This window comes from Taudactylus pleione, unplaced genomic scaffold, assembly GCF_031769625.1.
Source record: "Taudactylus pleione unplaced genomic scaffold, aTauple2 ptg000102l, whole genome shotgun sequence".
Classification (NCBI taxonomy): Eukaryota; Metazoa; Chordata; class Amphibia; order Anura; family Myobatrachidae; genus Taudactylus; species Taudactylus pleione.
Window position 1 is genome coordinate 4,163,550 of NW_028284504.1, and position 17,574 is coordinate 4,181,123.

At 40.7% G+C, this 17,574-nt stretch overlaps 1 protein-coding gene across 1 annotated transcript in view; it reads right to left on the reverse strand.

Moving 5' to 3' along the window:
• Positions 1 to 2,860: 2,860 nt before the first annotated feature.
• KCNH6 (potassium voltage-gated channel subfamily H member 6) overlaps positions 2,861 to 17,574 on the reverse strand; it is a 290,292-nt gene continuing 275,578 nt past the window's right edge. Inside the window, exons 8-14 of the mRNA XM_088470748.1 lie at positions 9,079 to 9,331; positions 8,687 to 8,880; positions 8,277 to 8,376; positions 7,850 to 8,140; positions 7,394 to 7,574; positions 7,090 to 7,288; positions 2,861 to 3,762 (exon numbers count right to left, since the gene is read on the reverse strand). Coding sequence (XP_088326874.1) covers positions 3,493 to 3,762; positions 7,090 to 7,288; positions 7,394 to 7,574; positions 7,850 to 8,140; positions 8,277 to 8,376; positions 8,687 to 8,880; positions 9,079 to 9,331 — 1,488 coding nt within the window. The 3' untranslated portion in view covers positions 2,861 to 3,492. The remainder of the gene's footprint in view (positions 3,763 to 7,089; positions 7,289 to 7,393; positions 7,575 to 7,849; positions 8,141 to 8,276; positions 8,377 to 8,686; positions 8,881 to 9,078; positions 9,332 to 17,574) is intronic.

A 17,574-nucleotide genomic window follows, 5' to 3' on the forward strand; every position in this document is an offset into this window, starting at 1 on the left:
CTTCAACCTTCTAATTAATTGAACATTGCAACTATCAGAGTATTGTAAAGCCTTCATTTCAGATAGTATCTCAAGAAACTAAGGATATAGATTTGATATTCTTGAATGTGTTAGATATGTTGCATCTATGTATCTTTTATTGCCATTTATTTATTGCAAGCAGTTTATAGTATACAGAGTTGCTAACGTTTGCCATAATTGGTCTCTCACCGCTTGCTTGTAACTAAATTCGTATATTTGGCCATATGCAGAGTTGTAAGCATCTTTACAAGCAAACCGTCCCTATCCTTACATTTTTGGTTGATATTCGTTGTTAACATCACCATCAGGGCGCACTTGCGCCAGCTTTATCCTTCAAGCTAAAGATACGTCTTGCTTAAACGTTTATACTTCCAGCCAACTCTACATAGCTCGCAATTCCGTTGACATACATAAGAATTGCTTTTGTGCCTCTTCAATTGCAAGTGGATATACAACTGAAATGCGTACTGATTCCAAAGAATGCACATAACACATTCCACAAATGGGTGTACATTTAACTGTGCATCAGCCTTTAAGTGTAATAACAATCTCTTTAGGAACCAAACATTCTGGTATGTAAGGACTAGGTAGTAAATTTAGCCTAATCATCCCACAATGACCTCTACTTTTTAAATCAGTGATTCTCAAGCACTTTGGTTTTGCAACACGTTTTCTGACTGTCAACACCATTATATTTTGTGAGACCGCATTGGTAACCATATTAAAGTGACAATATGCCTTTTACATAATTTAGATTTGTCATGATTCGCCACACTGGTTACGAATCACTGATTTAAATTCCAGTTGTATTATACTTGTCACATTAAACAAATGTTCTGTACACCCTTTTGACAGACCACAGACTTGTTCTCCAAAGTCCGCAATTACATAATTGTGAGGATTATGGTAGTTCAACCATGATGTACTGCACTTAGTAAATATGTGTTCTCTGGTCACGTCATAATTTGACTAGTAAACCATAGCTGAGCCAAAGTGGTAGAGGCAGTAAATAGCAATTAGCAATAAGCTGTGTATTTAACGGGGTTGTCCACATTAGGACTACCCTAATTTATTACGACCTCTCTGTGTATCATTCCTGGATGTCTATCTCCTAGAAACCCCTCTGTTTCTGGATAAGTCTATATTGTAACTATGGAAAACACAATTTGCATTGGGATATAAATATCTATAGATGGAAGGTGTTTAAATTGCCACCGGACTGGGAGAGGTGCAAAGGCCATGAAATTGTTTATCTATCAATCTCACATCTTCTCCCTGATTTTAGGTCCAGAGGTAATTATGAGTTGATGATAATCAGGATATCCCAATGACCCTTCATGTACTGTCACTGTACATGGGGAAGGAGCTGTACAAGTAGACAACCCCTTTAAAACAATAATTTTCTAGTCTAATAAAAAGTGGACAACCTTTCAAACAAAAACATAATCTCTTTAAAAAAAAAAAAAAAGAAGAAAGCTTTGCACTCAAAGTTACCAGAAACTTCTAATAGAGTGACTATGCGGTCTATTCAGCAATGATTTTTTTTACATAAAAAAATGCAGAAATCATCATTTCCACATTTTTTATGTAAATCCGTTATTCAGCAATGGGATAATGGAGAAGATAACGCAATTATTTTCACCATGAATTCCCATCTGGCAGAGTACCGCACTGTGGGGATCAGTTATTGATCTCTTCAGTGCTTTAACGCTTTTTGCTATTCAGCAAAGCAAAAAGCGTTAAATTACTCGAAAGATATTTTCTTTATATAACGCCAACTCAGAATGGCGTTCTATGAAGAAAAGCCAGTAAATTCCCCGAAAACTTCAGGGACAGGTACATTTTTCCATAAGTCCCTGCAGCATCGTGTAACACCGCCCAGTCACCGTCCCTGGTTTGCAGTGATCGCGGACAGGTAAGCCACTCTAGAGCCTGTTAAACTTGCCGAAATTGATTGACATGTGCACACAGGCTTTATATTAGCCTGTATATATGTATATTTATGTGCTATTATATTTAACAGTTATATATAAATGTTAAATATAAAAGCACATAAATATGCATGTATCCAGGCTAATATAAAGCCTGTATACACATGTGAATCACTTTGGACAGGCTGGAGATGTTCTTACCCATCCGTGGTCACCGCAAAGCAGGGACAGAGACTGTTCGGAAGCACATGACTGAGCATGCGCAGGAGCAGTAACAGAAGGGATTGTTTTCAGAAACCGAAAACAATGCCTTCTGTAATATCACAGGGACAGCGTGTTACCGCAACCGCTGTCCTTGCTCAATCAATGCTGAATAGCAGCTATAAATATTTACAATTGATAAAAAATCGTGACGATGTTGCTCGATAATATTCTGGGCAACATCGTCACTATTGCTGAATAGACCCCTATATATGATTGGAAACACATAATAGTCTGCTTGTTCTCCTGACTGTATTTTATCGGTTGGAATTAAAATGTTTGTATTACCCACTGGTTTCTGCTAATTCTGAGTTCCAAGCTTCCATTGTCTAGACATGCAAAGAGAGCCACCTGCTTATATGCAACATGGACCCTTACATGTTAGCTCCTTATTCTCGATATCTTGTGCTTACCTGCTGGGACCTTGTTAAAAGCAAGCATTTTATATTTAAATAAATGTTAAGTTTAGACGTTTCATATATATATATATATATATATATATATATATATATATATATATATATAGTGTGTGTGCCTCTAGTGAAATATTTAAATATTTATTGTATGAATCATGTGCGACAATATATTCCAGGACAGGATGCAATATTGTAATGTTAAGTCACTTAAAAAGTTATTTTCTATGAGGATATTACATATGTTACAAAGCAATGTACCCTGTGAGGCTATGATGGAGTTGGAGTAATACATTCCTTCAATGCACCTTTCTTTAGTTTGATTTTTTTTTTGTGCTAGAATCCCTGACAATGTTGTATCAGCTGTGATCCTCCTTCAGTCATTTTGCTTTAATTGCTCTCTTATTATATTACCCACACCATGAAAATGATAACATTACATGATCTGTGTATACAGTGTGTGCCAGGAAGGAAGAACTAATAATTTCTTCATCTTTGTATCTTTTCCAACACTGAGGCAGCACAGCTCTCTTTCTCAGTCATCAGACAATTCAGTTTACAGTATCTCCAGTTGTCAGACACTCCATAGGTCAGTCAGTCTGAGGAGCTCATATTGTTTATTCTTATGAAATATCAGTTTTAAAGGGACAAAGACCCTTTATGTAGGAAGGGTGGTATCATCACATTGAAAAGTCTAATCTGACATCTGGAAGTGCAATCCTATCTCGCCTCTTCTTCCAGTATGGCCCACAAGAAATCTATCCTATGCATAAATGGGAGGGTAAACTCAGGCTAAGACATCTTTTTCCCCTCCTCAACCCTGCATTGGAAACAGGTAAACTCCTTTTGTAGCCACCTTTATGGCTCTAACTTCCCGGGAGAACTGGGTCTGACAGGTGTCTTTGAAATTGCAGGTCCGGAGGAGAAGGGCACTCGAGGTGCTCTGGGAGAGAAGGGAAGCGGAAGCCTCCAAGGATTGCTTGGGCGGGGGTTTCTGGTGGAAGGCCAATTTGGAACAGAGGGTGTCCAGGTCCAGGGATCAGGCCAACAGGTTCCTGGGAGCTAGTGCTGAGATGCATAACATTGGGCTTAAAGTGAAGTGGTTCTAAGTCATTGTAGTCGGTCAGTCCTGGGCTCTGCAAGAGAAACAGGAAAAGTAATAATGGCAATACAAATTTGTGGTAAAAAACACATCTATAAAATAAGCAATACATGATTTGCATAAACATGTTCATTCAGAGAGTCAGCAAAAAAATTTGTGCTGCTCCAAATATTACATATATTCACCTGTTTGGTGATTACAGTACACTACAGTATACACTAAAATTATAAAAACAAATGTCGGGCATCTCAGATGGAATGGTCCTCTCTCATTGCAAAAATCGTAATTATTTGTGTGGTTTAGGTTGCTCTTTATAGTTCCTGTTTTTGTTCATTCCTGCTATATCCCATATATATTGGATGTCAGGGCCTGATTAAGAGTACCGGATGCCTTAGGCTATTACACTTGCAGTGCTCACCTGCAGTACTGCTAAACACAGAGCATAGTACATATGCAGGAAATAGCTATTTGTAAGTAACGAATGTCGTACAAGTGATATGTTTGACCTTGGCATCTAATTATATAATGATGTTTGTGGAGTGTAAAGGAAACTTTGGCTTTTGGGAAATGCGAGGAAGACTCTATAGATAATCAGATGCAGCTCTTCAGGCTACCCAGATGGTGTTGTAGCACAATGTACATATAGTAAAGATTTTAGTACATTGTCACATAGGCACAACAATCTGGTGGTCTCTTTAAAAACTCCCCCTCAACACCAACTTAAGACGGCTGGATAACTAACAAGCTTCTTTAATTAAGCTGTGGTAGCCACCAACATGGAAAGAATTACTGTGGCAAACGTAGGATTTCTAGAGGGGGGTTTCCAAATGCCTGATTTTAGAGTGAGTGTGGCCAGACCATGAAGAGGGTAGAATTAGCACTTAACCAGCTTTAATATGGATCATACAAAGTGTATTGTGTGTCATAATTCCAGCATATATAGAACCAGCGATCACACTATGCCATTAGATACGGCAGTAGGTCCATCCTTTCTGAGCAGAATGTTTTTTTTCAGATGTGGGCACCATTCCAGGGCATTGGAGCTAGTCCGGCAGCCTGGGGGAGCAGCAGAAGAACCTAGCACTGTCCTGGACAAATATGTACATATTGGGCTCAATAGCAGCACATCCCTAACAGTGAATGTTTTCCAGATATCCTATTTGGTGCACAGGTTATTTATTACTGGCTTATACATGTTAGAAGATTCTCAGGTGGTGCTAATTATTTCATTTGTGATACTGAAAAGAACATGCAGCTCTAGTAAAATTCTATTCTATTACTATTTCTATTGTGGTCATGGTGTGGGCTGGGGAGGAGGGTTTCCAGGCAGATGGAAACCCCCCCTGCGTTTGCCTATGAATTAGGTCTTCATCTTATTCCCGGCTGCCAACTATGTGGCATCCCTCAAGTCCTGGAGTACTAGGCTGCAGCCTATCCAGTCTACTGTTGGACATTGTGGTTTCAACTGGAATATCAGTGATCTACTGTAAATGACTATCTAATTTTAGCTATGGTGAAAGCTTTGTCAAAGCACTTCACCCATTACCTTTCAAAATTCATTAGGCTACTACTATGAAATACTGCTGCCTACCCCTTTATGTCTACTGCTGCATGATAATAGTCTGTTAGCTAGATGCACTATACCAGGCACATCCAACTTCCAAATGGTTGTGATTTACATTCACGTGTCAAAACTAACTATGATCTTCCACACCTTCCCGCCACCATTTATAATTTGAAACAAAAGTGTGTTCAGCTGAACATTTGTCAAAAATTGTCAAATATTTAGTTGTTACATAAAAAATACCTCATAGCGCTCCATATGTCACAGAAGTGCCACATAGTGCCCCCATATGTTACAGAATAATTCCACATAGTGCTCTTATATGTCACATATATGCCAATAAAAGCCCCGTGACATGCCACTTTACGTGCCAGCCTCAGAGCTCCCGGTCCTGTCCCTTTTATATGACAGCCGCAGATCCCGTCCTGCCACCTTAAAATGCCATCCTCAGAGCCCCCTTAATATACCAGCCACAGAGCCCCCTTGATATGCCAACTTCAGAGCCCTCCTATGATATTTCAGCCTCAGAGCCCCCCTTGATATGCCAACTTCAGAGCCCTCCCATGATATACCAGCCTCAGAGCCCCACTCAAGTCATACTTACCTTCACCAACCACCAGCAGGCCCCATCCACATGATTGACACTCCAGTCACAACTCACACCCGCAGCCGGAAGGAAGCTGCCGCTGGCGGGCTGGAGCAGAAGAGAGGGATGGGTTGCAGTGTCAGTGATGTCACTGTCAGTGTGTCACCGGCGCTGATGCCCGCTCTGCTGTACTATACCTGGATACCACCCATCCAGTATTAGGCAGCACACGGACACTTGTTCGGAGTAACCCTGGATGGGGGTGAACAGCCAAGCATCGACCAGTTGATTGCAATTGATGCATCATACATTCCTACACTATACCAAAGCACCATTAAACGGTGCCTGACTGTCAATCGCTCTGTGTAAATATGTCTAAACTGATACACAGTATGGTGCTGCTGCAAGAGCAAGTGTTGGACACAGAATACAGTGCAATGTACTCACACACATAGTGGCCTTAATCGACACACAGACTGGGCCTGATTCAGAGGTGGACGCAGCGTCAATGCCACATGCAAGTAGCCAATTTTTTCAGTCTGCAAATGCATCCGAGTCACAAAACACAGGCGATTTCAGTGGGTGTTTCTAGGTTATAGCGGGGGCTGCTAACCAGATGCGAGCGTGCGGCGGTCAGCAACTGCACCTTTTGCCACAGTTGCACTGACACTGATGGCCATATTCAGATGGATAATCTGCGCCTCCATAGGGCAATGTTCTGTGGTGCAGCTGATGGTATGTCTAAATACGCACAGTCCCAGATTAATAGCTGCAGCCTGTGGGCATCTCTGTATGAAGTCCATCTACCGTGACATTAACATAAAGACGCAGTCGCACTGCAGTTGTGGATGCAAGATCGTGCACCTCTGATTCAGGCCCACTGTGCGCATTTACCTTAATACCTGATACGTGTAGCGTTCAATTCTATTTTTTTCAGGCTTCATGGTTGGTTCACAGGACCAGCATGCTGCATTATTGGACTAGCTGACTAATGTCAATTATAAATATTGTGATAAGTGTTTGTGGTCATCATTAAAAATGGTCTTCTCCAAGTCGTTGACAGTAAGCTCCAGAGTGTTGGTGTTGTGAAGCTGAAGGCGTGAGTATTAAAGTGTCAACGAAATTAATGATGGTAAACAGCTTCATCAATTCTACTTTGTGTGGGCAATGCAAAATAAATGGATTATGTACTCCCTGAAATGTCCACTTACCTGGAGCGGAGAGATGGGGGAGTCTGTTGGAAGAGATGTGTTGCTTTGTACGGGCTCCGGGCTCTTGGATGCTGAGTGATAGAGTCCTAGGGTGTGGGAACTTGGAGAGATGGGACTATATGCAGGGGGTATCTGGGAAAGCTGTCTCTGCAACAACTGCAGGATTATATTGATATCTGAAGACATTCTAGACTCCAGCCTGGGAGAAAACATTGAAAACAATCTTAAAACTTTGAGATGAGTGACTTGAAAATATCTCTAGTATAAAGTAATTATTGTTTGCTATCTAGATGTTTATTCCCACCTGTCTAACTGAACCTGGAGTAGCTCCAGTCTCGATTCCACCTCTCCTGGCTGGTCATCAGGGCTGAGTGGGGGGTCGAAGGAGTTATGCACCATTGAAATGTGTTGGTGGGTTTCTGGACAAGCAGATTGACGGCGGTCACCCCAGAAACTGAATAAGTTAGGTACCTCAATAGGAGAAGCTGATAAAAAACAGTAATATAGAAAACTGTTATGAGAAAGGGAAGGGAAGTATCAAATATAGAAAAGACAGAAAAAAAACACAAAAGAGAATGTGTTATAGTTAGGCTAATTCTACAATAATAATTACATACTGGTTCGTGGGCCTTCAGTGCAGGACCTTTCCCTCCATTTAAAAAACCAAACAAAACTCCGGACTAGTCTATAGAACTATAACAGGAGTGGTATTCCTATTATAGTAATTTGGATGTACTCTAGTTTGTCACACAGCAATCACCTGAATAAGTTTCCACCGTCTCCAACACTTTCCTTCCACCCTCACGGCTGCTAATGTTGGCCGTCACTAAGTTCACCACAGCTGGAATGAACTCTTGTTTGTCTGTGGGGGCCAGCCTGTCTATGCGTCCTGAGTTTAATGGTTTGGTTTCATCATCACTGGAATGGGAGCAGGGAGTTGTGCTACTCGCCATCTCGTCCCACTGTTCCCTGCTCAGTGGTGGCTGAAGGTTGGTCAGTTCGGAATATGTGTGATACTGTTCAGCGTCAGAATTGACATCATCGAGGCCATCTGGGAGAGATGGAGGAGCTGTATGTAAATGAGATATTTCTAAACATTTACAGTTTGTGTATAAATTATTCAATAGATTATATTGCGTGTATTCTCTGTGTTATACAATGGTGGAGACGGCACACTTTATTCTTACCGTGCTTCTTCCGGTGCCTTCCTGATTGTTTACACCTACGTGTGCGACGATAGCTGCAGTTATAGTCTTCACTCATAGGAGAGCGGGGAATACTGTCTGCCTGATAAGGGTAAGAGGGGCAGCAGGTTATGGATAATAAAAAGCAGTGGGAATACGTTTGCTTATTTCTGGAATACTGTTCTCATGAAACTCAATATTTGTTACTAACTGTCTTTTTTTTTAAAGAAAAAGAACTCAAGCTTGATTTACAATGTCTATTATGCCTTACTCATCTCCTATGTGGCCTAATTCACTGGTCTTCTGTATGACTTTATCCACATAAACAAACACTTGCAGAATAGCCTCTCTTTTACCAAAATCCAAAAGCTGACATCAGGAAAATACACGCTTTTCACCATTGTTGTCCTTACATCTCTCAGGTTGAAGGTAATCTCCAGGTTGCTCCAGAAACAGTCCGAGAAGGTTGGGTACATATCCAGAACCTCCAGCAAGTCTTCTCTTTGGATCTTATGAAGATCACAGTAAGTCAGAGCTCTCACATCTGCATTTGACTTTCCAGGACGAGCATACAGACTGATAGGCTCTCCAAAAATGTCATTTTTCCCTGTTAAAGAACAAATAAGATTATTAAAAATATATTCACTCATGTCCTCTTAATGGGTGGGGAGATAAACATCTGCAATGAAAACAAAGCTTGTTCAATTTTCAATACACATCTTTAAAGGAGAGATGCCACTTATTATGTGGTGAATTAGTTTTAATCACATTCCTATCAAAAAGCAGACAAAAATCACATTATTACCCAAAATAGCCACCACAATGTCATCTCTGAGTATCTCGATTGACCCACGGGAAATAAAGTATAAGGTGGTTAGCACATCTCCGTAGTGAACCAAAGTGTCCCCTGGTGGTGCATGGGTGGTCTTAAATTTCATGGCCAGTGCCCGCAAACATCCTTTGGTAGCTCCTCGGAAAGCTTTGCAGTTCTGTAGCAATGTTCGATTGAGATGGAGACATATATCTGCTTGGAGGCACTCTGGAAATCCTTTCAACACCTGTGTTGGGGGGAGATGGGACAGAGAGAGGAAGAAGTAGAATGAAAGCAAGAACAATGTAAGGGGAGATAAGGAAAAAAAACAAGGAAGAAGATTTATAACAGGAAATTGAAAAGGACATACAGATTGTCATAAAAAAAACGAGTATATTTAGGGTGATGTTGAAAAGATGACGATTAAATATAATGGGAGTTGGAAAGAGGCGATAATGACATATATGATGTAGGTAGGAGATGAGGATAGGAGATAAAATGGAGGGGAAATGATGGCAGAATATATAAGGTTGGAGAGAGGATATCAGTGCAGCATATATAGGGATGGAAAGAGGGAGCATATGTAGAATGGAAAAAGGGAGATGATTGCAAGATAAGTAGAGTTTTGGAAAGAAAATAAGAGTTAGAGGCATAAGAGGAGATAGGATAGAGAATCTAAATAATTGTAGAGGAGATGGTGAGGAATACATAAGAAGTAGAGAAAATAAAATGGGATTGACACAGTTGTACAGGGAAGACATGGATGCGACTGGTATAGTCCTAAGGAGAAGATTTCTAGGCTGGGATTTCTCTAGTTGCAAAGTGCAGATGAGGACATATACAGTCAGGTGCATAAATATTGGGACATTTACAGAATTTTCATATTTTGGCCTCTATTCACCACCACAATGGCTTTGAAATGAAACAAACAAGATGTGCTTTAGCTGCAGACTTTTAGATTTAATTTGAGGGTAATTACATCCAAATCAGGTGAACGGTGTAGGAATTACAACGGTTTCTATATGTGCCTCCCACTTTTTAAGGGGCCAAAAGTAATGGGACTATCAACTCAAAAGCTATTTCATGGACAGGTGTGGGCTATTCCCTCATTATTTCATTATCAATTAAGCAGGTAAAAGGTGTGGAGTTGACTCTAGGTGTGACATTTGCATTTGGAATCAGTTGCTGTAGCCTCTCAGTATGAGATCCAAAGAGCTGTCACTATCAGTGAAGCAAGCCATCATTAGGCTGAAAAATCAAAACAAACCCATCAGAGAAATAGCAAAAACATTAGGTGTGGCCAAATTAACTGTTTGGAACATTCTTAAAAAGAAAGAAAGTACCGGAGAGCTCAGCAACACCAAAAGACCCGGAAGGCCACGGAAACAACTGTAGTGGATGACAGAAGAATTATTTCCCTGGTGAACAAAAACCCCTTCACAACATTGGCCAAATCAAGAACACTCTCCAGGAGGAAGGTGTTTATGTGTCAAAGTCAACAATGAAGAGCAGACTTCACAAGAGTGAATATAGAGGGTTCACAAGATGTAAACGATTGCTGAGCCACAAAAACAGGAAGACCAGATTAGAGTTTGCCAAACAACATCTAAAAAAGCCATTAAAGTTCTGGAACAACATCCTATGGACAGATGAGACAAAGATCAACTTGTACCAGAGTGATGGGAAGAGAAGAGTATGGAGAAGGAAAGAAACTGCTCATAATCCAAAAACATACCACCTCATCAGTGAAGCATGGTGGTGTTAGTGTCAAGGCATGGGCATGTATGGCTGCCAATGGAACTGGTTCCCTTGTATTTATTGATGATGTGACTGCTGACAAAAGCAGCAGAATGAATTCTGAAGTGTTTCGGGCAATATTATATGCTCATATTCAGTCAAATGCTTCAGAACTCGTTGGACGGTGCTTCACAGTGCAGATGGACAATGACCCGAAGTATACTGCAAAAGCAACCAAAGAGTTTTTTTAGGCTAAAAAGTGGAATGTTATGCAATGGCCAAGTCAATCCCCTGACCTGAATCCGATTGAGCATGCATTTCACTTGATGAAGACAAAACTGAAGGGAAAATGCCCCAAGAACAAGCAGGAACTGAAGACATTTGCAGTAGAGGCCTGGCAGAGCATCACCAGGGATGAAACCCAGCGTCTGGTGATGTCTATGCATTCCAGACTTCAGGCTGTAATTGCCTGCAAAGGATTTGCAACAAAGTATTAAAAAGTGAAAGTTAGATTTAGGATTGTTTAGTTTGTCCCATTACTTTTGGCCCCTTAAAAAGTGGGGGTCACATATAGAGACCATTGTAATTCCTACACCGTTCAACTGATTTGGATGTAATTAATCTCAAATTAAATCTGAAAGTCTACAGTTAAAGCACATCTTGTTTGTTTCATTTCAAAGCCATTGTGGTGGTGAATAGAGGCCAAAATATGAAAATTCTGTCAATGTCCCAATATTTATGCACCTGACTGTACATATGCCTGGAGAGAGGAAGTGTAGGCAGGATATATAAAGGTGTAAATCAGTGAGTATAAGGTACATAGGGCGGTGAGCAATAAGCAGCCCGCCAGCTGTTGTTGAACTACAAGTCCCAGCATGCCATGCAACAGTTTTGGCTTGGCCAAATAGCAAAACTGTGGCAGAGCATGCTGGGATGTGTAGTTCTACAACAGCTGGGGGGCTGATTATGGCCCACCTCTAGGTTAGACAGATTAATATGGAACATGTTGATTTGTAATGAAAAATGGGGACACGCTATATAGGGGGAAAGGCAGGAGATATGACAGAATTCATACAGTTGTAGTGGCCTGTTCATTTTCCCGGATTCAGTATCATTTACTTGGGCGGCGGTTCAAATCCCGATAGCGGCTGCCCGGCAGGGGCGAAAATCCAGATCGTCCAAGGTAAGTATTTGCTAACCCTATTCTACCCCCAAACCCTCCCTTAGGGGTGCCTAACCCTAACCTCCCCCCCAAGTGCCTAACCCTAATCCCCCCTCTAAGTGCCTAAACCTAACCCCCCATTCCCCGCTGCCTAAACCTAAGTCCCCTGGGGGGGTGCCTAACCCTAACCTCCCCTCGGAGGTGCCTAACCCTAACCCCCCCTTCCTCTAGCCTAACCCTAACCTCCCGAGAGGGTGCCTAACCCTAAATCCCCTCTGGGAGCCCTAAACCTAACCCTCCCCCCCCCACACTGCGGCTGTCCGCGTCCGGCGCCCGGCTTACCTTCGATCGGTAAGCTGGGTGTCGGACTCCTGGCTTAGGTCTAATGACAGGCGTCAGAATTTCGACGCCTGTCATTTAACCCCTTGCTGGGACTAGACAGTCGGAAGCCGGTGGTCGAGATTACGTCCGTCAGCTTCCCGACTGCTTCCCCATTTTCCTACATGGGCATGTTACACATGCGAAAATGCCAGTTTCTCCATGCTTTATTAGGGGCCTGATGGCGCTGTCTAGTATTCAGCAAACTCAGAATGCTTTTAGTTTTCCGAGTTTGCCTGTGGGAACCAACACCATCATCAGATGACTTTTATATCTATACATAGTATAAGATAACGTCCCAGGTAGGCGTCTGTCTTTTTGTTTGGGATAATCTCGAGAACCACTGGACGGATTTTGATGCAGTTTTCACTATTCTATAGATCATTTGTCGAGGAAGGTTTAGGTGTATGAAACATTAATGTGACAAAAGGGAGCCAAGCAGTGACAATTTTAGTGAAGCAGGTCAATGACAAAATGGACGTCTGAGCGCTTTTTTAACTTACACTGTCTAAACCGTTAAAGATATATTACAACAATGGACTTTATTTTATACCATGTAGAGATTGATGCATATTATCCGGTTACTCCAGAAAAATTGATGTAAGCCCTGTTTACTGATACAAAATTTCCGTTTTTCACTTTTTTTTAACTGCCTGTTTCATTTATGTGAAAAACGATTCTTTAATTTCAAACGAGTCCAATTCCCGGTAAGAGCCTGCTTTGGCATGACAACAAATAACGCACAGGGACAGACACTTAACAGGGCTGGAGTTGACCTAAGTGGAGACTGTTTTGCTCATGGACAACTTTACGTGGCCCTTTTTACGTGTCACATCAAAATGAAATATTTTCGTGTTAACATCAGGAGGAAAAAATGACTAATGTTGTCTACAAAGCAATCTTATACCTCGGTTTAAAAAGACTATTGCCGTAAATTCAAAATTGCTCCTGTGCAAAGCCGGGGCGGGTTGCCAGTATTGACTAAAATGAAAGTATTTCATAATGGGATGATGGAGAAAAGAGATAAGGGCATATATATAATAAGAAGAGATGGAAAACATAGATTAGGACGGATACATAGGTAGAAGAGATGAGGGTGACATATGTAGAGACAGAGAAAGGAAATGTGTACAGTAATGGAAAATATATTAAAAGGAGAAATGAATGGTATATGTAGCGATGGATATATATGGAAATGAAGAGAAGGAGACAGATATATAGATTTGAAGAATCTGGAATGTTAGATACAAGTCAGGAGCATAGTTGATAATAAAAAAGATGGACTTGTTCTAGTAATATTCTAATGATACAATGGCTTGACTGGGTCTATGTATCAATGCAGAGGAATGACTGGTTGAAAGTACATACCAGGAAAACAAGATTTAAATAAGCAGTTGGATATGCTGGCTTGTTTGAGACCAAGTTTATGATATATATATATATATATGTGGATGGTTATTTCCCTGTGTGTCTAATTGGTGAGTCCTGATGTATTTATCCCTAGAGTAATTTTCAGGAATGCAGATTAGACAAATTCTACAGTATGGAGTGGTATTTTGTCCTAAGCCTTGAAAAGGGTCAGCCCATGATAGGAAACCAGTGTCTATGCCTTTCGAGTGATAAGTTGCATGAGCTTCCTTATCAATAGATGACTTGACTACTGCTTTACCTTTCCTTTACTAAAAAGATTTATATTATCATAGATTCAGTTCATAAGCCACTTGATGGATGTAACAAGGGATGCTGCCAAGGCCAGGAGTACTGATTACATGGATAACCCCATTACTCATTTTAGATACATGGAACTAATTTATCTGTAATTTTTTTCAACATCTAAAGAGAGATGCCTGCCTGTCTATAGTCTAGTTTTGTGGTTTGATTTAATCTTCACTGTTATGCCGCGAATCCACTAGGCGATTAAACAGAGCGAGTGAAAGATTACGACATCGTAATTGATCAATCGCTCATTAATTGTGCATGATTCGGGCATGAAAATGTCAAAAACGACCAGCGATGCGCGTTCCTGCTGGTTGTTTTCGGCATCAATCATCGCCTGAACATGCTGGTCAATCTGCCGATAACGACAGATTGACCATGTTCAGGGATGAGGAAGGGTGCCTACACTGAACGACATATCGTTCAGTGTAGGTACTCCAGGGGAAGAGGAACAACTGTACGATTACAGTGTTCTTATCGTACTGTCGTTCCACTATCTGCTAGTGGATACGCACCTTTATAGAAACAGCTTTGCTGTCATTTTTTATTGTGGACTCACAATAGTTACAAGTCTGCTAAAACTTCCATATAGATTCTCTTTACCTCTCATAGGGGCCCATTTATCAAGGATCGCTTTTGCAATGCGATCAGGGCATGCCAGTAACGCCCCTAATTGCATTGCAAAAGGCGATCTCTCCGAAAGGAGCCCATCCCTGCAATGTTTCCCGGGCACGGCCGGCCAGTGCAGGGGGTGGTGTGCATGTGCAGTCCCGTGTACTGCACATGCACATCCGCCATAGCCGGGGAGGGTCCCGGCGGATCCCTCTGCCGGCTAATAGTGCGCAGTGTAGCCCATAGGCTACAGTGGCTAATGTCATCTTTGGATGGCGTTAGCTGCGGGGTCCAATATCTGGAATGCATTGCATTCCGGATATTGGTAAATTTGGCAGCATCGCATCCCCCATAGAAACCTATGTGGGAGGCGGCTGCCAGTGGCAATGGAGGGATCACAGCAGGTGTCGGAGATACCTGCTGTGGTCCCTCCTTAATACATCTGGTGGATACTTAGTATTTGAGGTAAACCCCAGAAAACGGGTGTTTTCGGGGATTTTACCTCAAATACACTTTGATAAATGGGCCCCACACTGAGTATGATGCAGTGGCAGGGGCTCTAGTTCCTAGTTAAATAAACAAACACATTAACACACCACTTCACATTGTAGTTAGGAAAATGCTGGTGGTTTTATTGCTTACTGCTAATCTATATAATTACAAGAGTTACCAGTGTCCCAGCTTGCAAAGTAGTCAGCCAGCTATAGTAATGGTCAACTGTCTGCCAAGTTGCACAGGAATGTAATGGTAATTTAATGATGATCATATAAAGATTAGCCCAATTTAGCTTCAAACAAGCAGATGTGTTTAACAGCAGCATTAATCACAGCTGCATTTCAACCACAATGCACAAATCAATAACAATGCTTTGCATTGTGTGAGAGTGTTCATTTTACAATAAAAAAATGAATGTAGGAAACAAAATAAAATGTGTCTCTGGCAAACCTATTTGACAACAGACCTTTAAGTGACATTTACTGTTGCGACTAACCCTGATTTATTCAACATGATTGCTGAATATATTACATTACATCTTCCTCTACTAACTCAATCCACACTGCATGGCTCCTTAAGCCTTCTCTAGTTAACTATATATATCCCAGTACATTCCCAAACTTGCCTTGATACATAGAACGCCTGTAGACATGAGGAAATAACTTATTTCAGAAGCTGTATATAACCACTCCCGAAGCTCAATACACCAACATTTTTGAGATTGTAAACTCTATGGGTCATTGTCTTTTTAAAAGTTATTTAAGATATCATACAATATCAATCATTTCTAGACATACATTGCAAGTTTAGACATACTCAGTATCATCTTTCCTCTTTTTTTGATGCAGATACATTGGCTTTTTGTGAGAACAATCAAGATTATTTATAGCACTGCTGAAAAAATTCTATATGCAGGAAAAGAGGCTATAAATACAAAACAAACATCAGTAAATTTACCAGTTAAATGTATAGATAACATCTTAGATCCTTTAAATAGCCAACATCAGTTTTGCAGGTACTTTTTGAAGATACTCAATAATGTGCAAATTATAGCTTGTAGGTTAAGCAGACACTGAAAGACCCACAGAGGTTGCAATCTAAAAAAAATTACTAAACATGCTCAGATTATCATTGTTTTGTCAGTCCAAATTACATCTATGTACAAAACTTCAATTTCCAAACGATGACTATCTTATCACTTTATTAGCAATGAATGTTGTAGACTGCACAATAAATAGGACACTTGTGTTTCAGACCCTAGGACACATGGGATTTTTACTATACTATAAAGTATCTTTTACCAATCATAGGGCAGTGAAGATATTTCAGATCTCTACTATAAGATAATGTTGCAAGACTTCCAGTTCAGTGTCTAGTTCATGTTGTTAAATATCAGTCTTTTCCATGCTTTGCCCATTGACTTACTATGTATTGGTCACATGGTCAACAGTACAAAATAAATCTGTTCTATTGGGTCTCCATCATTGAAGCTTGGCAACGTGACATTTATTTGACATTATGTTTCCCTGTAGGACAGCAGTATCTATCTCATGCCTTGGCCATCAAATACATAGATCATGATTTTATAAAACTTTGATAACTGTTGAAAATCTATACTATTTATGTACTGTATTATTATTAGTATACAGTACAGTACTGTGCAAAAGTTGTAGGCAGGTGTGGAAAAAATTTTGCAAAGTAAGAATGCTTTTAAAAATAGAAGTGTTAATAGTTTATTTTTATCAATTAATAAAATGCAAAGTGATTGAACAGAAGAGAAATCTAAATCAAATCAATATTTGGTGTGATCACCCTTTGCCTTCAAAACAGCATCAGTTCTTCTAGGTACACTTGCAGACGGTTTTTGAAAGAACTCGGCAGGGAGGTTGTTCCAAACATCTTGGAGAACTAACCACAGATCTTCTGTGGATGTAGGCTTGCTGAAATCCTTCTGTCTCTTCATGTAATCCAAGAAAGACTTGATGATGTTGAGATCAGGGCTCTGTGGGGGCCATATATCACTTCCAGGACTCCTTGTTCTTCTTTACGCTGCAGATAGTTCTTAATGACATTGGCTGTATGTTTGGGGTCATTGTCCTGCTACAGAATAAATTTGGAGCTATTTAGACACCTCCCTGATGGTACTGCATGATGGATAAGTGCCTGCCTGTTTTTCTCAGTATTAAGAACACCATTAATACTGACCAAATCTCCAACTCCATTTGCTGAAATGCAGCCCCAAACTTTGAAGGAACCTCCACAATGCTTCACTGTTACCTGCAGACACTCATTATTGTACCGTTCTCCAGCCCTTCGGTGAATAAACCTCCTTTTGTTACATCCAAATATTTAAAATTTTGACTCTTCAGTCCAGAGTACCTACTGACATT